A 19,054-nucleotide genomic window follows, 5' to 3' on the forward strand; every position below is an offset into this window, starting at 1 on the left:
TTCCCCCCCATGTATTATTACATTAGCATTGACCGATTGTTTAAAACGTTTCATTTTTTAGAATAAAAATAATATCCATAATTCTTTGGATTAATAAACAGCTTTCCAGTTAGCATTTTTTCATTTCAAAACATATTAAGGTGCTCTCATAACAATACTCACGTTAGTTAAATAATCAAAAATCGAGAGAGCTATTCTATCCACTTCAGATTATTGTTCAATTTGTCACAGATTGTCACACACACCGTCATAGTTTGGGATGCTCAACGCCACCTCTGCTTGAGTGGTGGAGCAGCAAGCGGTCGGGAGGCTGAGCGCTGCCTTCCATTGCTAAAGATGTGAAAATGGCGGAGTTACAAATGCTTTTGGAAGAGGAGATTCCAGCTGGACGTAGTGCATTATTAGATAGTTTCACCAATTTGGAAAGAGTTGCCGAGTATTGCGAAAGCAACTATGTTCAGGTAATTGTCATTTTATAACATTTTCAATTAAGTATTTTACCTCGCCACTGACGGTGGACTAAGTGATGGTTTCGAGTTATGCTGATGAGTTACAGCTCATCGACTGCAAGGCAAGGGTGCTCCTGCTAGCCCTTACAAGCTATATGCTACCGAGCTAGTTAGCGGCTTCATTCTGACCGTAACTAGCTAACTTCTAATGTGAAAACAACGGTTTCTTTTCTAGAACAGTCATACATATATAATGTATTTAACATTTAAATGTCATTTTAACTAGCTTTCATGATGTCATTACTTAATTCGCTGCTTCCATTTAAAATTATGCCAGTTTGATAGTTAGTTAACGTTAGCTGACAATGTTAACTAAGCGAACTAGCTATTTAAGCTATCACGAATTACCTTGCGAGATCAAGCTGGCTGGTTTCATGATTGACTGTATCGTGATGTGTACATTTCAGTTATGTAAGAAGAATAAGTAATTCATTTGATATGTCTAAAAATAATTCTCAAACCAAAAATTAACAGAATAAGCAACAAACAAACGAGGTGTTATTATTAACGGGTTAGCTAGCGTAGCTAATTCTAGTTAGCTTCGGTTTTTGGCTAACGTTGTTAGCTGCACTGTTAGAGCAGCCATTGCTGTCATTCTCCACTGATAGCTAGCCTATCTAGGGCTTTGGTCGGAATTTTCATGTCATCATTAACCATAGCTAGATGTCAACATGGTAGGGAAGAATATGGCTATATCCATGTACCTGTAATTAAAGTGTTCCTTCCAACGCAGCCAGAACTAGCAAATGTTACAGTCTGGTTTTCTACAAAAACAATTAACAGCTGCCCACAGATTAATGACATCCTCTGTCAACAATGCACAAGCTAGGACCACTGGAATGGGGGAAATGCTTGCCTTACAGACTTACTATAATCTGTATAGTAATATATAGCTGGGCTAAATTCATTGTCATGTCATTGGAGTCCGTTGTTTGAGGTGTAAAGATGTTTGAAATTCAACACTACTGTTGTTTGCTCCTTGGGGTTTAAGGCCGGGTGTTTTGTAAAAGCACTTTGTGACATCTGCTGATGTAAAAAGGGCTTTTATAAATACATTTGATTGATTGATTGACAATGCCAAACGTGTTTGGCTGGTTATCATTCTTATTGCTTTCCTGGCTTAGTTTTTTCTTAGCTGGGTAAACTTAACTTCCTGATGTAAGACTATATGACAGGGATCTTATACTATAGCTAGGATATTCTCTCCATTAGGCTGGTCTGGTTTAACACCCCAGCCACTGTAATCTCCATGTCTGCATTGCTTGCTCTTTGTGGGTTTTAGGCAAGGGTATCTGTGTAGCGCTTCATGACAGTTGCTGATGTAAAAACAGTTGGATTAAAATCTGTTTGGTCTTACCAACTAATATATTGTACTCAGGCCGTGTTGTCAATAGTCCTTCATGGTCATAGCTCTAAATGCACTACTGTGCTGTTGTGTTTGGCAAATAATGACCGCCATTAAAGATGGATGTTGTCACAAATCAGTCTATGACATCTCTTGAATTCTTCCGCCCTGCTATGATCATGGTTCCTGTTATGCTGTGCGCACCTACAAACACACCCTCAATGTATTTATTTAGGCTAATCTGAGATGGCATCAATAAAATAGTCATCTGCGCATCCCTGTAGGCCTAGTCTATGATTTTGGGTCATTGCTCATTTGGGGTGATAGAATTGAAGTCAGTTTGGTCTGCATTAGTGGGTCTGTTTGTACGTAGTTCTTCTGTTCTGGAGTTTGAGTCATTGGTATAACCTGTTCTACAGTGAGAGAATTTCGGGTTGGTTATAAATCAGAATGGTGATTTTTGTCTTTAGAAGGCTACAGGTGTGGGAGGTGGTGGACTCCTGTCATCACCAGTGCAAAACTGCACCTTTTGATTATTTCAGTATAACCGGTTCGTCTTCATTTCTGAGTATGGATGTCACCCAAAGTGGTGCTCTTGACTCACAAGTCATGTGGGTGTATTTGACTGGTGACTGAGCTCGCCCAGTTTGCATTCAAAATGAATGGTTATGATGACTAATCAACTGCCTGTTGTATTGGGGCCAGGGAAGAAGAGTAGATGGTTACCTTTTAGGTAATGTAATGTATCAGCAAATGCCCGACAATGGAAGAAGGCAGGGTCCAATAGGAAGGAAAAGTTAATGTCCAGGAAACTGTTTCTCTCTGCAAACAGTTTGCCTTGCGTAGCATCCTTCAACACCTGCAACTTCGTATTCACTACATCATAGCAATGCTTTCCTTTTAAAGCTGCTGTCTTCTGTTGCTTTGTTATTGCTTCTCTGTTAGGAATGTCAGTCTGTTTATCTTCGATCTGACCGGCTATCGCCAACGATACATTTTATGGCTGGCCCTGACGATAACTAAGATAATGTAAAAACCAAGAGTTTTAATATAAAATGAACTAAATGCACAGATTGTCTGTTGCTTTAAAATTAAACTGGAGTCAGATAGAAAAACCCGAACCTTCCCTGATTCTGCCGTTACGGTCCTGAATGTCCTCACATATGGCCTGTGATTAGCGTCACTAATGCTATAAATGACAAAGTATTTTAATGCGTTCAAGACAGTCATTTTATGGTAAATGTCACTGATGTTGAGCTGCTAATATTATAAACATTGAAAAAATACCATGGCACTTCTCTGGAGTCCAGAACTATCAGAAAAATCCAGCCTGTTTGTGTGCAACAGAGGTCTAAGGAGCAGATGGAAAGATCAGCACTCTGCCACTTCAAAGGGAGCTGCCCAGAGGGCTGCTTTCTCCACCAATATTGTTAGAGATTGCTCAGAATCTGTAACGTCTTTATTACTAGACCCCTTGATGTTAAAGTTCATGCAATTCATAGCCGGAATGGAAAGGTTCCAGGAAATCGATTGGCCTATAAGTTCGCCGGCAGAGTAGTAGATTGCTTAACTTTTTTTGTGTCTATGATGCGGAGCCCTAATCTTGTTTTTTTTTATCAGGCCAAACCAGAGGGAACCCCCCCCCCCCCCCCCCCCCCATTCGTTTTATTGGTTAATTGTCACCAGTATGGATATGCACATCTGAGTTTGACAATCAGTGCTGGTTCCAGTAGACAAAAGGAACTCTGCACTAATTTACTTTGAACTAGCAACTTTTCCAATGCTTGCCCCATCCACTGTCACCAACCTCCATCTCTCTCTCTGTCTCAGTCACCAGACAAGCACAGAGCCTTGGAGGAGACGAAGAACTACACCACCCAGTCTCTGGCCAGCGTAGCCTACCTGATCAACACCTTGGCTAACAATGTCCTTCAGATGCTGGACATCCAGGCCTCCCAGCTCCGCCGCATGGAGTCCTCCATCAACCACATCTCACAGGTACGGCCGGGACTCGCAAAGTACGCAAACACACGCCCACACAAACATACATACACACACACCCACACGCCGTGCCCGAAGCAGGCCGACTGTAATTCCTCCCCCTTTGTGCGTCCTCAGACAGTGGACATCCATAAAGAAAAAGTGGCAAGGCGGGAGATTGGCATCCTGACCACCAATAAGAACACTTCCCGCACGCACAAGATCATCGCTCCGGCCAATCCCGAGAGGCCGGTGCGCTACATCCGGAAGCCCATTGACTACAGTCTGCTGGACGACATGGGTCACGGGGTGAAGGTGAGGGCCGCTGGCTTACCAACCAACGTCCGGTTACCTTGCTGCACATTTTGTTTTTGGATTGCTGTGCCGCCCATTTTATTTCGAAATGCTTATGAGCCTATTGGAAGTGGTTTGGTCTGAAGGCAGGGCTGTGTCTTATATAGTCAGTCGCATCAGGACTGCGTGTTTTTTTTTGTTTGCCTGGCATTTCTCGGACTGTCGGCCTGCAACGTTTCTGCTTCGCGTGTTTCTGCATGAGCGTTTTCTTCGCGTTTTCTCCTTGTCGGTCACTAATCCTCTCTCCTGTTTCCTTCTCTCTCTTTTTTGCCTCGCTTATTTACCGTTAAAATGACCGTAGTGGTTGCTGAGGTTTAAGGTAAGAATGTCTACAGGAATGTCCGACATTGAATGCAGTTGGTCTGGCCAGGTTTCTGTGAGGCAGCTTGTTGACTGATATTCTCCTGAGGTTGTGGTTGTCGTTCTGTAACCCGTCTCCCTGTCTCGTAGGCCAGCGCTCAGAACATGAAGGTGGGTACTGGAGGCCTGGCCCGGACCAACCCACCCACACAGAAGCCGCCCAGCCCACCCATGTCAGGGAAGGGAACCATTGGGTATGTCGACGTGGCGAGTCCCCCCAGCCCCTGTCGGCTGGAGTGTGTGTGTGTGTGTGTGTGTGTGTGTGTGCGCGCGCGTCTTTGAGGAAACCACAGTCCTCTGCTACCCCCATACCCACTGCTCCGGCAACATACGTAACTGATTTCATTTAGCTACACGGTTCATTCTTACTCATTTCAAATGGGGGAAAACCAGGCCTTAACAGTCTCTTCCATAACAACAACCAGACTGGGAGCGAATGACCCATCTAGAAATCTCTCCGCCATTTCAGTCCTACGATTAATTTCAGTTTGTGACAAAGCAAGATGTATTTTCAACAGCTTTGAGTTGCTGGACGCCAGTTAAACATTGTAACGAGTGGTTCCCGCTAGATTCTGCAGCCACAGTGTCTCCACTGCGTTGCAGAGAATTGGGATACAGGGATGTATGGAAAACCAGATCAATTCCGAAATCACTGACATTCCAGTTGGGGGTTTCATTTGATATTGTGCCCTTCTACTGTCAGGTATGTTCTGTGTAAGAACTTTCCTCTGTGGCACTTTATATAGTGTTTGATAATAGATAAGAAGGTACACATCTTATTTCCTCACTGTGTGTTTGTGTGGCCATTCCAGGGAGGAGGTGTCTTTGAAATGATCCCTCTGACAGCAATTACTTTTGGGCCAATGTTGACGTTGCTCTGTGTCGTGTCCATGTCTGTCTGAAGACCTGTCCATAACAGTCATAACATTGTGTTGTATGTCTCCCCTGAAGTACTGGTTGTTTTTGTGTCCTTCAATCATGCCCCCCCCCACCCCCTCCTGAAAGAGAGTTGTTGGTTGCCCATGACCGACTGCCCTAGTCCCGTCCCTGGTGTAGGGGAGGCATCTCTTTCTCTGTGGTCTTTTGGTTTTTTACGCCTCTTTCTGTGTGGTGTGACTTCTCCCCCTCCCTCAACCCAATTCTAGGCTGTTCATGTTCTCCATGCCAACAACGCTCAGAGTGCCGTCCCAAAACAACAGCAGACTATCTCCACAGCTGGCTGTCCGTATTCACCGAGGCACATCAGTAGACTTCACTTTCTCCTCTGTCGCTGATGGACTCTGAGAACGAAAGCAGCAGCTGGGGACGACACTGATTTAACGCCTTTTTCCCACCTTCACCTCATATTGAGATCGCACTGCTTCTCTTTTCATTTTTTTATTTATTTTGGTTCCTATTTTTGTCCTCTTTCTCTCTCCCCCCCTACCCCCCCCCCCCCCCTCCTTTCAACACTGGACGTTAAACTCCTCTCAAACCCCTCCCCTCGCAGGCGCCACTCCCCCTATAGGACGCTTGAGCCGGTGCGTCCTCCCGTTGTCCCTAACGACTACGTCTCGAGCCCGACGCGTCATGGCAACATGGCGCCCCCACTACAGAGCCCTGCACACACTGCGTCTGTTAATCAGAGGACCCGCACGTACAGGTACCCCCCCCACCCCCCCGCATGTTCCCAGCACACGGCTAGCTAAAAACACGCGAAGAACACGCTCCAGGTGTGTTTCAGTTAACATCCATGTAATGCGGACATGTGTTGCAGCAGCTTGTAGAAACTGCCAGCAAACCGTCCGACAGGATTTGTGAAAACACCGATCTAGTGTAAAAACTGGTTTGGGAAGGCCGTAGTACATGAGGCCCCAGGAAAGTCAAAGGTGTAAGACAGGTTGCTCCTCAAAGGGTACCCTTGTTCACAAGGAATGTATCATTACCTGCTTTGTAGCAGCGGAGGGAATTTGCCTCAGATGAGAGCAGGTGGTTGTGGGTTTGACTGAGGCTCCTGCCTGCCAGTGACTGGGGCCATATGTAGGACTGCCATCTGCGGCTACCAGAGAATTGAATCCTTAACTCAGTCAGCCCCCCCCCCCCCCCCCCCCCCCACCCCGCTCACTTTCCTTCTAATCGCACTCTTAGTTACCTCTGAAATTGAAACTAACGTTTAAATCGACTGTTCTTGTAGCACTACCTATCTCTCTATGCGTTGGTCCTTTCATCCCTCTGCATCTGTCCTTCCAGTCTCTCATGCGATCCCTGTCTCAAGTGTCCCCTGGTGTTTATCCTCGTCTTGATTTATCTTGGACGCCCCCAGCTTTGTTCACGCCTCTGTCTTTGTCACGTCACTTATCAGCCCACTGCTTAACATCACATTTAATTTGGGATGTTTTGTTCTTGCCTTCATGTTATCACTGGACATGTCACCTCAGAGCAGGGCTGTTCATATGAAACCGTGGGTGGGTGGATGTGTGGGTGGGTGGATGTGTGGGTGTGTGTGTGTGTGTGTGTGTGGGGGGGTGGGGCCAGGATGTGAAGCCAGGCGAGACCCTGGTTTGGTTGATCGCAATAAATCCATCTAATATCAACGGGTCTCTAAAGGCCGGTTCCAGACACAGATTAAACCTCGTTGAGGACAGAACGGACACACGAGAACAGATCCCTTGTTGGTCCAGGACTAGTGTGTGTCTGGGGGCCCTGGCCCAGTGAGTAGCGTGACATGACCCCCCCCCCCCCCCGGGGCTAACTGCTAGGCGTGGTTGTGGTCCTCAGCAGTGGAAGCAGTGGAGGCAGTCATCCCAGCAGCAGTCGGAGCAGCAGCAGGGAGAATAGCGGCAGCGGCTCAGTGGGCGTGCCTATCGCCGTGCCGACGCCAGCTCCACCCACAACGGCCTTCCCAGGTAAGCCCCCCAACCAATTCTGCGCCCCATCTGGTACTGGTCTGAAGAGCGATGCTGGCACTGCATTAAACTCTCTCCTTTCCCTTTGGTGGTATCTGAGCACCTGTCTCTCCTGTGTCCCGGTACTGTCTCCCGTATCTCTCTCACGTGTCTCTCTCCCTCGCTCTCCTGTGTCTCTCTCCCTCCCTCCCTCCCTCCCTCCCTCCGTCTGCTCTTTGTATTTTTATCTGTGTGTTTCCTGCTGCTCACCTCCACTGCCCGCTGATGGTGCAGGTACCGCCTCCACTAACCCCACCAAGACACCTCCCGCGGCTATCACCACTACTCCCGCTCCTCCTGAGCGTCTCCCTGGCCTCGGTCCAGCCACCAACCCCACCCCCAACCCCCCCACCGAGGGCCCGCCTGCCCCCCCTCCCCCACCCCAGCTCCCCGTCGCCGTCACAACCGCTTTCAGCACTCCCGCACAAGGTGAGTCCCCGACCCTCGCCCCCATCGTCACCTCCATCCTCCCCAGTCCATTGCCACCCGCCGTGTTGCTAGGCCCCATGTATTTGTGTAGCGGCAGGCTTGTCAGCCCGGTGCCGCCACCCCCCCCCCACCACCACCATCATCAACCTGCCACTCAATCCTTCCCTCCTTCCTTCTTGGTGTCAGGTCTTTCCCCGTCACCTTTTGGTTAACTGCTCTCCGCCTGGCATGACGTCCGTACACCTGCCGCATGACCCAGATTGGTCTCGTGTTCTGACCGAGACAGGGACGTGATTGATTAGTGCAGTGTTGTCATACACCCAACGCTCTCTGGGGCCCTCTTCTGTCCGTTCTCCAGGGGCCCCTCAGTTCTTCAGCATGAACCGACCAATCCAACCACAGAACCCTCCCGCGGTGGGTGGGTCTCTGCCTTACCGCCGGCCTGCGTCAGTGATGGGCCAACCCAATCCCGCCTTGCCTCAGAACCAAACCCAGGTCAACGGTGGCCCCAACTTCAACCAGGTCCCAGGTATTGCCTTCAGTTCCCAGAACACCCTAGATTGAAGTCCTACCAAATGAACTTTGGTACTCTGGTTTGTGGAGAGGCGGTACAAGCTGACAAGGGCCTTTGTAGTCCTCGTTGAGGCGAGTTGTATATGTTCCCAGGAGCCTGTTCTCACACTGAGTACTGTAATGTAAACTTCACTTGATTTCTGTGGACAGGGGAAGCTGTGGGAGGGCGTGAAACTTCTAGATGTTTCTTCAGCTGTCTGCCTCTGATTTAGCCCCTGGGTCACTGATGTTGCCATTTCTGTCATGTTCTAATTCTGCCATCTTCCTTTTCTTCTTCATCTCCATTCATTTCCTGTTTACAATCTTACTCCTGAACTCCTCTTCTCCGTCCCATGTCGGGGTTCTCCTCCACTCTGGCCCTGTGGTGTGTGACTTGTCAGGCCCGCTTGTGGGCCCCCCTCCCCCGTCCATGCAGATCACTCCTCAGCTCCCCCTGATGGGCTTTGTGGCTCGGGTGCAGGAGACTAGTAAGTGGCTTTCAGCAGCTCTGCCCTGTTGTCTTTTTCAATGGCTCCTTCCGCCACTTATGGACGTGTGCATGTGACCTTGTGTTCGTTAGAATTTGCATGCTTCTTCGCTCGTGACGTGGGTAAGTGCTTCTGGTCAATACTGACCAATTTTCCGAGCAAAACTGTCCATCAACTTCGATTTGCCTTTCAGATAAACCTCTTGTCATCTGGGCACAGTAAAATTCTCTCCTTCCCAGAATTCTGTGTCCCTTCTAGACGCTCAGCATGGGTTCCTAAACAGCCCACCCCCCCCGACCCACATTACATGCATGGAAATGCCAAAGTGTCAGTCAACCAGCCAGTAGAACTTACATACTGTTGGTTTATAACTGCGTGTCCCCCCGCTTCCAGTCTCAGATGTGCCCCCTCCGCCGCCCCCCATGGAAGAGGCTGTGTTTGAGGAGCCTACCCCACCCCCTCCACCTCCAGAAGACTATGAAGATGAGGAGGAGGAGGAAGAGGAAGAAGAGTCGGCCGTGGTGGAGTACAGCGATCCCTATGCAGAGGAGGACCCACCGTGGGCCCCACGTACCTACATGGAGAAAGGTAGAGGGACTCTTCTGAGCTAACTATTTGAGAAAGGTAGAGGGACTCTTCTGAGCTAACTCCTGGAGAAAGGTAGAGGGTCTCTTCTGGGCTAACTCTTTGAGAAAGGTAGAGGGTCTCTTCTGGGCTAACTCTTTGAGAAAGGTAGAGGGTCTCTTCTGTGCTAACTTCTGAAGAAAAATAGAGGGACTCTTCTGAACTAACTCTTGGAGAACGGTAGAGGGTCTCTTCTGGGCTAACTCTTTGAGAAAGGTAGAGGGACTCTTCTGAGCTAACTCCTGGAGAAAGGCAGAGGGACTCTTCTGAGCTAACTCCTGGAGAAAGGCAGAGGGACTCTTCTGAGCTAACTCCTGGAGAAAGGTAGAGGGACTCTTCTGAGCTAACTCCTGGAGAAAGGTAGAGGGTCTCTTCTGGGCTAACTCTTGGAGAACGGTAGAGGGTCTCTTCTGGGCTAACTCTTTGAGAAAGGTAGAGGGTCTCTTCTGAGCTAACTCCTGGAGAGTGGTAGAGGGACAGTTCTGAGCTAACTCCTGGAGAGTGGTAGAGGGACTTGCGTTATCTAAGCTAACTCGTGCCCTATCCACTTCCTGTTTTCTCCATTTCCAGTGTTCGGTTTCATTAATTCCATCAGTCTGTCTCTGTCATGGGCTCTCTCACACGGTCACGTTTTCTTCCCCCTCACCCTGCCCTAACGCCCGGCTCCCTTTGGCTGGCGGTCAGTGGTGGCAATCTACGACTACGCGGCGGACAAGGAGGACGAGCTGTCCTTCTACGAGGGCGCCATCATCTACGTCATCAAGAAGAACGACGACGGCTGGTACGAGGGCGTGATGAGCGGCACGACCGGCCTCTTCCCCGGGAACTACGTGGAGTCCATCATGCACTACGCAGACTGACGGAGGAGGATGGAGGAGGACGGAGGTACCGGGAGGTCAAAGACTTTGTCAGACAGAGCATGATCACATTGTGGAGGTCACAGAAGAATAGAGGACGAGCGTTCAAGCGAAGTACAATGCAAGGATCCTCAGCCACTCCTATCAGATGAAGTACATTTTACAATGGTCACTTACAGGTATTCCCTGTGTTTTTGAACGGCGTGAGGCTGTATGATGTTTTTCTTTTGTGTATTTATTATTAGGGCTTGATTTTGTCTTTACTATTAATAAGAGAGGCCACGATGATTGTTGTGCTTAATTTCTTTATTTTTGTAATTATTTGCCCATATTTTAAATCATTTTATTTATTTGGACCTTGTATAATATAGGAAGGGATGGAATGCCGGGCCGGGCTGCAGATTGAGGATAGGTGGATATCTATACTCTCAGCCAAAGAGGTTAGATGAGATGAGAATGCTATAAACAATAGTCTCTCCATCTGTCTCGGCCCTGACGCACTCGGAGGTCCTTCTAGACCCGCAGATTTCTTCATTTAAAACCGGAAGGAGCTCTTATTGGTTAGTGCAATGTAGAGAGGTGCTGCTGCGCTTGAACTTTCTGCTGTGTCACATTTGGTGACAGTGGAGTGACGAGTGCCAAGCCTTACAGTCACTGACAGGAGAAGCACATACAGTATGTCTGCATCTGACAAAATAGACTACAAAAAGCTCAGTCTTAGTGGTAAGACTGAGGTAAATAGTCCTTACAACAGATTTTTTTTTCTTCTTTTTTTTTGCTCACATGAAAGACGATTTTGGAACTGTTTTACAGATTTTTGGTTCTGTCCCCAGGCTGGTTGGGGTATCTTAGATCATGCTTGTTCACAACTTCACTTGCCCCCTTTTATTGGTGCTAAGTTCGCTAGCATTTAGTTGGTTCTACAGTTTAATTTTAAATTAAGTGGTCTATGGCCAAACTGTAGATTGCCCACTCGCACAAAAGTTGAAGAAATACTTGGACGATGTCTGTTTGGCCCTAAAGAACAGGGGACAGGAAACTTGCACAATTGCTGAGATTCTTAAGTCTTTAGTTACTGACCCTCCTCTTTACCCTGTTACCAAGACAATGAAAACCCATGTCTCTGCAGAGAATGAGAAATTGACCTGTGGTCTTGGCAGAAAAAGAAGACCATGTCTGCGCTGCAGACAGATATATATACTCTGGTCAATCAACTGCAGTGTTAATTTGTGTTAAGTAGATCAATATGCTGAATGCTTTATTATTTTCTTTCAAAGGGTCCAACTTTCGCTAGCTGAGTCAGACTGCATGTAAAAAAAAAAAACTATTTTTCTTTTTTCTGCTATATTATTAATTATTCCTGTCTTAATATTTTAGATATGGTGTGGTTATTGGTTTGGTTTTGAATATTCACCCATATTAACATTGTTGACAGGTGGGGTTTCAAGATAGGACGAGGTAAAGGGAAGATTGTGCCATATTGAAGTGCGTGTGTGTGTGTGCGTGTAGGTGTTTTAAAAGGTATTTCTTCCATTTGCAATAAAAATGGCTGGAGTGGGAACAGGTTCAGAAAATTTGCATATTGGAGGTGTTCGGGATTGAAAGCACATTTGTAAAATATTTGCAAACGTTTACTGAAATGAAATTCTATAGATATACGCTGTTCTACCGCCTCACACGAGGAATAAAATTAGCATAAAAGCCAGCCATTAATTGTAGAAATTCACAAGCCGTAACAGGTACCAAAACTGTCAACGACTTCCGAGTTGTTTCCCGGTGTTGAAGCAGGGCCGGATGGGGGGGGGGGGGGGTTTGCTCCTGCTCTGTTTAGTAAGGCACATGTACTACATTTTCAACATGCTCGGCTGTGTTTTGAGTCTTCCCAGGGCTCAGTGCACGTCTGTATATTTCAAATCCTTTATTTTCTATTAAAAGTGGGTCTGTCCTTGAGTTCTGCATGCCATTGTTCTTAATACCACAGCTTCCAGAGCACCCAACATAAGTGCAACCCCAGAACTGGATTCTCCCCGGGTGTGTTCAGCAGAGCGCAACGTCGTTGAACTTTCAGATAAAGGCGTGTAGGGTAAGGACACGTGTACACTTGGCAGCATTCGTATCTGCAATAGTCTGCAATGCTGAACATAGCCCTAGGTATTAATGAAAGATATTTTAAAAAAACAGCCTCATCCAAAGACTAAAGTGTAAGCTAGGTCAATGTCAACTTTGATCCCAATGTCCGATGATCAATTGAGTTATTGGTTTTGGGATTGACTGCAGGTGGAGCCATTTATTAAATGTGTAAGTGGAGAAAATATATATATAATTATTAAATGTGTAAAAACAGTAGGTTTCTATTCCCTCAGCCCACACGGCATCATTCTAGATGTCCAAACAGTCCATAATGCCATTGTGTTGCACAGTCAAGTTTAACTGCAGAAATTATCACATTTGTAAAATCATGACAAAGAAACCAATAAAATGATTAAGATTTAATGTGGTATTAATCTTTTTTCTTAACAAACAGGCTATATACAAGTTAGTTACCCCAGGCTCCGACAGTTCCTCTTTCATTGTAGTGTAGTTGTAACTGATACAGAATAATTAATGTTCTATGCTACAGTATGTATATTCTCCTTATGAGTTTATTCATCTTTAGTCATGTACCTTATAACAGTGTAGTTGTAACTGATACAGAATAATTAATGTTCTATGCTAGAGTATGTATATTCTCATTATGAGGTCATTAATCTTTAGTCATGTACCTTATAACAGTGTAGTTAGCTGTGACGCAACAGGGTCTGTTTAAACCCTTTTAGTATTTCCTTGCTATGAATAAACCCCAGAACAAAGAAAATGTGCACAAAATGTAGAAACGCTAAACATCTTGATTCTTTCAAGAGAGCTGCCTCAAATGAAAAAGCGACTTACCAGTAGTGATGGCCATTCAAGGCTTCATTACAGTTCTTCTAGCAGCAGGATATAATGCAAGCTGCTAACTCAGATTTTCAAAATAAAAGCCATTATTGAACTATGAGGCAATACAGTTAATCTTGTCTGTCAATCTAGTCTGTCGTTTAATATCCGTTCCAACTATGTTCTTTTTTACAGACGAGATTGTTAGCTATATTGCCTTACATATTTCAATTATGGCTTTTATTGTGAAACAGAGTCTGAGTGCTGCCAGTATCTGAGTGCTGCTTAAATAACGCTAATGAAGCCTTGTTTGCCCATCACTACTTACCAGTAATTTTATGCAAAGTGGAAAACTACCTCATTTTACACCTTACACAACAGTATTTACCATGGAATCCTCTTAATTAGACAACTCTCCCTCAAAATTACCAGCAGTACAGAAAAGTAAAGGATCTATGAAGGTGGTATAGAAGAGTGAAGGGTTAAAGGTCATGCTGTAGACAGTGGGTTAAACTATACATGGGTTGTCTGAAGTACCTACTGTCCTCTAAGGCTCACAGATCAGTGTCTCCACCACAAACTTATTTTCAAAGTGACGAATCTTCCTGCAGCTCAGTGCTTCACGCTTTTCCCGCCCTGCAAGGTAAAGATGAAGAAAGATGTCTTTAAAATAAATTCCCAGGTCTATTAATAGCACCTGAATAACAGCTACAGTGTACTGGTGTGTGTGCACGCAACATGTTGTCAGGAACATCACAAAGACTATCAGAATGTAGTTGTAGTGTGTGCCTGTAGTTCTAACCCAGTATAGTATCCCTGCGTTCCAGTTTGAATGTGTCTCGGCCCTTGCAAAGGCTGTTGACAAAGTATCCCAGCTGGTCGACTCTCTCCAGTCGCTTGGTCACAATCAACTGCTCATGGACCAGGTAGGACTGGGGGAGATAGGTTCCAGCCTGAGGGAATTACACACAACAACATATCACCTCCACTGATCCTTCAGTCAAATGACCCGTTTATTTTCTGATGTATGTGGAGCCCATGAGGAGTGGGTGAGGATTCAAATAAAATACCCAAATGTTACAACAACAAAAACATACAAATATATTTTTGGTCATTGAACTAGATGGAAGACTTGTGTGTGTGTGTGTGTGACAGCTACCTTGATGTTGACGAGCAGCTCCAGGAAGTCCTTGGGTGGCATGACGATGGATGTGTTAAGAGGGATGACATAACACTTGTTCAGGCTCAGGTCCAGGTAGGCGGTCAGCCTCTGAGGGACGAGAGCAGTCAGCACTTCAGAAACAGACCTCAACACGCTTCTTTGACGCTCTGGAACATATGGTTTAAACAATGTACTGAACACACCACGACGCACGCGTGTCTTCACCGCGACATTAGTGTCCTCACCCGGTTGAAATCGTGGACGATGTCGGCCGGATCGCTGTCGGAGAACTCGGGAATGGGAACGTTGATGAGCTCCACCTCCTCTTCCTCCAGCACGCGCACGGTCTCCTCGATGTGTCTCAGTGCAGAGGGCCGGTCCACCATGTCATCGTCCTCCCGAACCATGTAGTCCACCCCGCAGAAATATTCCGGGCGCTCCTGAGGTATTCACGTCAGAAGAACCCATTGACAACACAATGCTGTTCTAGCTAAACAGTTTATTTATAACAAGTGCGCGGGTGGTTATTCGAGGAACACATGTAACATTTGGATACGTTAAGGGCTGCAAACACTAATCGATCAAGTAAATAATGAAAATTGTTGGCAAAGAATGTCATTAACGATTAGCTGGGTCTTCACGAGACGCAGCAAAAAAGAAAATGGAGACAGATGGAGGATACACCGAAGAAAACTCACGTATGACCAAGAACTTCAGACGTACTGTGTGGGACCGCTTTACATTTAAGAATTCAACCAATTCAGTTAGTTACAAAATGTGCTAACTCCTTTCAAATTGTAGTTTTTTTTACTGCGTCTCGTGTAGACCCAACTAATCGATAGTGACATTCGTTGCCAACAATTTTTATTAGCGATTTTAATTTATTAGACATTACAGCCCTATTTTGTTTTTACACAATGTGTAGATACAACTTAATCAGTCTAGGCTGACTTTAATGTGGATCGATTACTTCCGAACACCAGTCGTGGAACCGCGTGCATGAAAACACCACTTAACCCTAATCTTGATCTATTGAATCCACTATGTTTCGGCTTTCAGTAGTCCTCTGTATCAGTTCACCCTGTCTGTGAAAACCAGGAATACGGGCAAGCCTGATTAGGTGTAGAAACATCACAGCCTAAGAAATAGAAAAAAAACAGCATGGCTTCGATTCAGTGGTTGCACATTTACAACGCCAAGCCTCATCCGTAAACTAAAGTGCTCAAATAAAAAAAATATTAAGCTAAAACAAGGATAAATTACAGGAAGCAGAATTATGGGACATTCTTAAATGTAGTAGACAAAAATGAATCAATGTAAGGATCTATGCATATGGAAATAAATGATGTATAATAATAATGTACAATGGTAAAAGGGATTCTGGATGGATGGCAAGTTCACACAAAGTTTCTTCATCAGACCAAAGCATAGAAGCTTGTCTCTGAAACATGTCAGCCAATAACTTATTGAAGGGATCGAATTGCCACACAGTTTTTTTTTTTCACAATAAAAGTTAAAACACCAAGGACTGATCACCTCTTTCACAACCATTGGTCTCCAGCCTCCTTTTAAATGTACAGTGCCAATTTAATTGAAGCACTTAGATCCCACACTGTTTCTCTCATGGCTCTATTCAATCTGCAGCACACATGGTAAGAAGTTTGAGACACCAAGTCGCAATAAAAACATTTAAAAAAGGGATGAGATCGCAATAACTGCCTTTTACATTGTATTCAGTGTTTATACTTATTTCTAAGAGTTGTCTTGCAATCGTTATGACTTTGGCCAAGATTTGCTCCTTGGGGTTTAAGGCCGGGCGTCTCTGTAAAGCACTTTGTGACAACTGCTGTTGTAAAAAGGGCTTTATAAATACATTAATTGATTGTAATGACACGTGGAAGTCAGTTGAATTACAGCCATTGTTGTTCCAATTCCAACCACCGCCCCCATATTCGCTTTACTTACTTTTAAATTGACCAACTTGTGATATTTAAAAAATATATATAAAATGCAATTTCAATGTTACAGATTATTTTGTCGACCAACAGAAAATTAGCATTTCAGGATGTGCTTTTGTACGCACCAAAAATCAATTCTGGTATCAGTTCAGATATCATGGACATTGTCCGCCTCACCAGTAAGTAGAGGTAAGTCCAGCCCACCACAACTCCAAACAGCATGAGAGCCAGACCGAGGCGCATGCACCAGCACCGCACCTTAGACTGCTGTGGCACGCGCACGCCATCCTCCGGGTCCTTGGGAGGGAGGAGACGGATTAAACACGCAGTGAAAACGGTTGAAACTTAACACGTACGGCGAGTGTCAGATTCTTATGTAACCAACCCATCCAAACACGCATCTGATTCTTTTGGCTTCCCCCCCCATCCTCCTTTCTCCACTCCAAATCATCCCTCTCTGCTGACCTCTCACTGCTCACATACTCCTTCACCATTCCTTCTTTCACCTTTACCTTCAAGTTATTCCTGACCATTACTCAATAACTATCCTATCATTGAGGACATTTTTATCCATTATTTTCCACCCTTTAAATCCAGAATCCTAAGTTTTTATACCGATGTTTGGGTCTAAAAATTATTTATCCACTGACTTGGAGAATAAATTCCACAACATTAATTTACCTCAGTACCCAGTCACATTCCCAAATATCAGCCTTTTTACTTGCTTAATGTGAACAAACACTGCGACTCCACCTAACACGGTTCAAACTATGAGGTGGATATACTGATGGTGAGTTCTGTCTGTAGCAGTCCATACGTTTTAAAGTGTTTACTTTGCTCCAGGCCCATCCCTCAGCTTTTTAGAGAAACCAACATGCTTTGTTATTGTTTCTGGTTATGATGCGTTTCATACCAGATTTTGGGGCATGCACTGAAAAAATACAAAAAATAATGTATGTGACTTTCTCAAGCAAGTCCTCAATGACGTTCAACACTTTGTTCTGCCACACCACCACTTTACTGGTTAGGTACTGGTCAAAGACAAGAAGATGAAAATCCTCCCACTAATAAATAGTTGTGTGTTAAGTTGACATGACATGGCTTTTATGGTTCTAAGAGGCACATGTTGTAATTTGATGGCTGGCCAGACAAGCCCTTTTCCTGAACTCACAGTTGTTGGTTGTTTATGTGTGGTTGGGCTGGTGTTCATATTTGAACAAAAGAGTGGATGTCAACAGCTCTCGCTCTCCCTGGAGATCAGATGACGAAAACACAACTGAGATGCAATGTGATTTCTTTGATGTGTTATGATAGAGTTGGGGGTACATTTGTTTGCTGTGCTGTAGACAAGGATTGACCAAATACCCTTTCCACTAAAGTTTCAGAAATTGTGGTATGGGTTTGCGAGACTAGAATGATGGACACACTCATCTCTCTTGTAATTTTAGGTAAGCTTATTACCTGGCTACAGGTTAAGGAATAAACAGGTGGCTTCATGGCTGGTCTCTGGTCTGTGTTTAAACAGACCACAGTGGATCAGGGTCATATCAGTAAGGCCTTGACCAGTCACTGATCCTGCAGATTATAATTTAATCTGACACTACACATCTCTGACAAAGTCAGACTGACAAAACTCAGTGGTAACAAAATATGAACTTCCTGAACCTCACTCTCTCCTGCGAGGTTCATAGAGTGCCCTGGTCTCTCCATGTCTGTCACCAGCTACTGATCACTAATCAATTGTCTTCTTGAACTCTCTGATCACGAGAGGGTGCAAAAGGGCTTCGGAAGACACACCCATCTTTTTATTGACCTTTGACACGAATTAACAATCGCAATCCATTCGATCAGGACTCCATGTAGTGTAGGCTGTTAAGGTGAAAACGTTTGTTTTTCAAACTTCCAAACTATATTTACGTTAAAATACACACCCACTAAAAAGTCGTCGAATCAATACTAGACGACTTGACTGACTTTCGGTTAAGTCTAACACAGACCGAAACCGATAACAGGAAATGCGAACACCAGTTAGCCTGCCTGATGAATGGGATAGCAGACATTTTCAGACGTAGCTAAGTTTCACTTTGAGTCAACACATTTCCAGAGGAATCTAACTATTTATATAAATACAAGCTAAAGGAATGTGCAAGTTTTAAATCTAGTTACTTGCTTTACTGGTGACGTCACGACATTGTATAAACCGTGGTTAGCTATAAAGTTGCGCCATTCACGTGTTTCATCGAATAATCGTTGCAAAAACAGACATTAACCAAAATTGCTTTAGCTCAACAACTCACCCTCTCTGGAATAAGTGCTTCATCAGTGAATGTTTTCTTTAAATCCTTTTGTCCAAAGGACGATTTAAATGTTACATTTACCATTGCTAAAGCTAAAAGTCGGAATAAGCGACCAAATCATTAGCGAAAGCTCCACTAACAATGACGCCGTAATTGTATTATAATGAATAAATCTTCAAAATAAAAGCACCAATGTCAATATATTGCTTTCTATGTAATTCGTTCTAAAGACAGTAAATTGTAAAGATAGACCATTTTTATGTTTTCTAATGAATGCAAAGAGCAATTAATTGAGAAAATAT

At 44.8% G+C, this 19,054-nt stretch overlaps 2 protein-coding genes across 20 annotated transcripts; one reads left to right on the forward strand and one right to left on the reverse strand.

Annotated features, from left to right (window-relative positions):
• The first annotated feature begins 255 nt into the window (after positions 1 to 255).
• On the forward strand, positions 256 to 12,915 carry abi2b (abl-interactor 2b). 19 transcript variants are annotated; one of them, XM_029116837.2, is made up of 12 exons: positions 256 to 461; positions 3,685 to 3,852; positions 3,973 to 4,149; positions 4,490 to 4,507; positions 4,639 to 4,742; positions 6,038 to 6,190; positions 7,306 to 7,433; positions 7,707 to 7,901; positions 8,260 to 8,430; positions 8,855 to 8,941; positions 9,335 to 9,529; positions 10,250 to 12,915. In XM_029116837.2, exons 1-12 carry the CDS (start codon positions 345 to 347, stop codon positions 10,423 to 10,425), a joined length of 1,689 nt encoding a protein of 562 aa, XP_028972670.2. In that variant the 5' UTR covers positions 256 to 344; the 3' UTR covers positions 10,426 to 12,915. The 19 variants fall into 19 exon arrangements, with proteins under 19 accessions (XP_028972670.2, XP_028972671.2, XP_028972674.2 ...); XM_029116838.2 differs by having other exon boundaries at positions 7,309 to 7,433; XM_029116841.2 differs by lacking the exon at positions 8,855 to 8,941.
• A 131-nt stretch (positions 12,916 to 13,046) lies between these two features.
• On the reverse strand, positions 13,047 to 18,879 carry LOC105019962 (integral membrane protein 2B). Its single transcript, XM_029116854.2, has 6 exons — positions 18,753 to 18,879; positions 16,633 to 16,752; positions 14,743 to 14,937; positions 14,495 to 14,605; positions 14,138 to 14,288; positions 13,047 to 13,971 (listed from the first exon to the last, which is right to left on the reverse strand). Exons 1-6 carry the CDS (start codon positions 18,834 to 18,836, stop codon positions 13,883 to 13,885), a joined length of 750 nt encoding a protein of 249 aa, XP_028972687.2. The 5' UTR covers positions 18,837 to 18,879; the 3' UTR covers positions 13,047 to 13,882.
• Positions 18,880 to 19,054: the final 175 nt, after the last annotated feature.

The sequence above is a fragment of the Esox lucius genome, chromosome 22 (assembly GCF_011004845.1).
Source record: "Esox lucius isolate fEsoLuc1 chromosome 22, fEsoLuc1.pri, whole genome shotgun sequence".
Classification (NCBI taxonomy): domain Eukaryota; kingdom Metazoa; phylum Chordata; class Actinopteri; order Esociformes; family Esocidae; genus Esox; species Esox lucius.

Excerpts from the sequence above, each read along its gene's own strand:
- abi2b (XM_029116837.2), top strand. The coding sequence starts at position 345 with ATGGCGGAGTTACAAATGCTTTTGGAAGAGGAGATTCCAGCTGGACGT. Across the intron at positions 4,743-6,037 it reads TCAGGGAAGGGAACCATTGG|GCGCCACTCCCCCTATAGGA; the intron begins GTATGTCGACGT and ends CTCCCCTCGCAG. Across the intron at positions 7,434-7,706 it reads ACCCACAACGGCCTTCCCAG|GTACCGCCTCCACTAACCCC; the intron begins GTAAGCCCCCCA and ends CTGATGGTGCAG.
- LOC105019962 (XM_029116854.2), bottom strand. The coding sequence starts at position 18,836 with ATGGTAAATGTAACATTTAAATCGTCCTTTGGACAAAAGGATTTAAAG. Across the intron at positions 14,606-14,742 it reads TCGTCCACGATTTCAACCGG|AGGCTGACCGCCTACCTGGA; the intron begins GTGAGGACACTA and ends CTCGTCCCTCAG. Across the intron at positions 13,972-14,137 it reads ACGCAGGGATACTATACTGG|GGCGGGAAAAGCGTGAAGCA; the intron begins GTTAGAACTACA and ends TTTACCTTGCAG.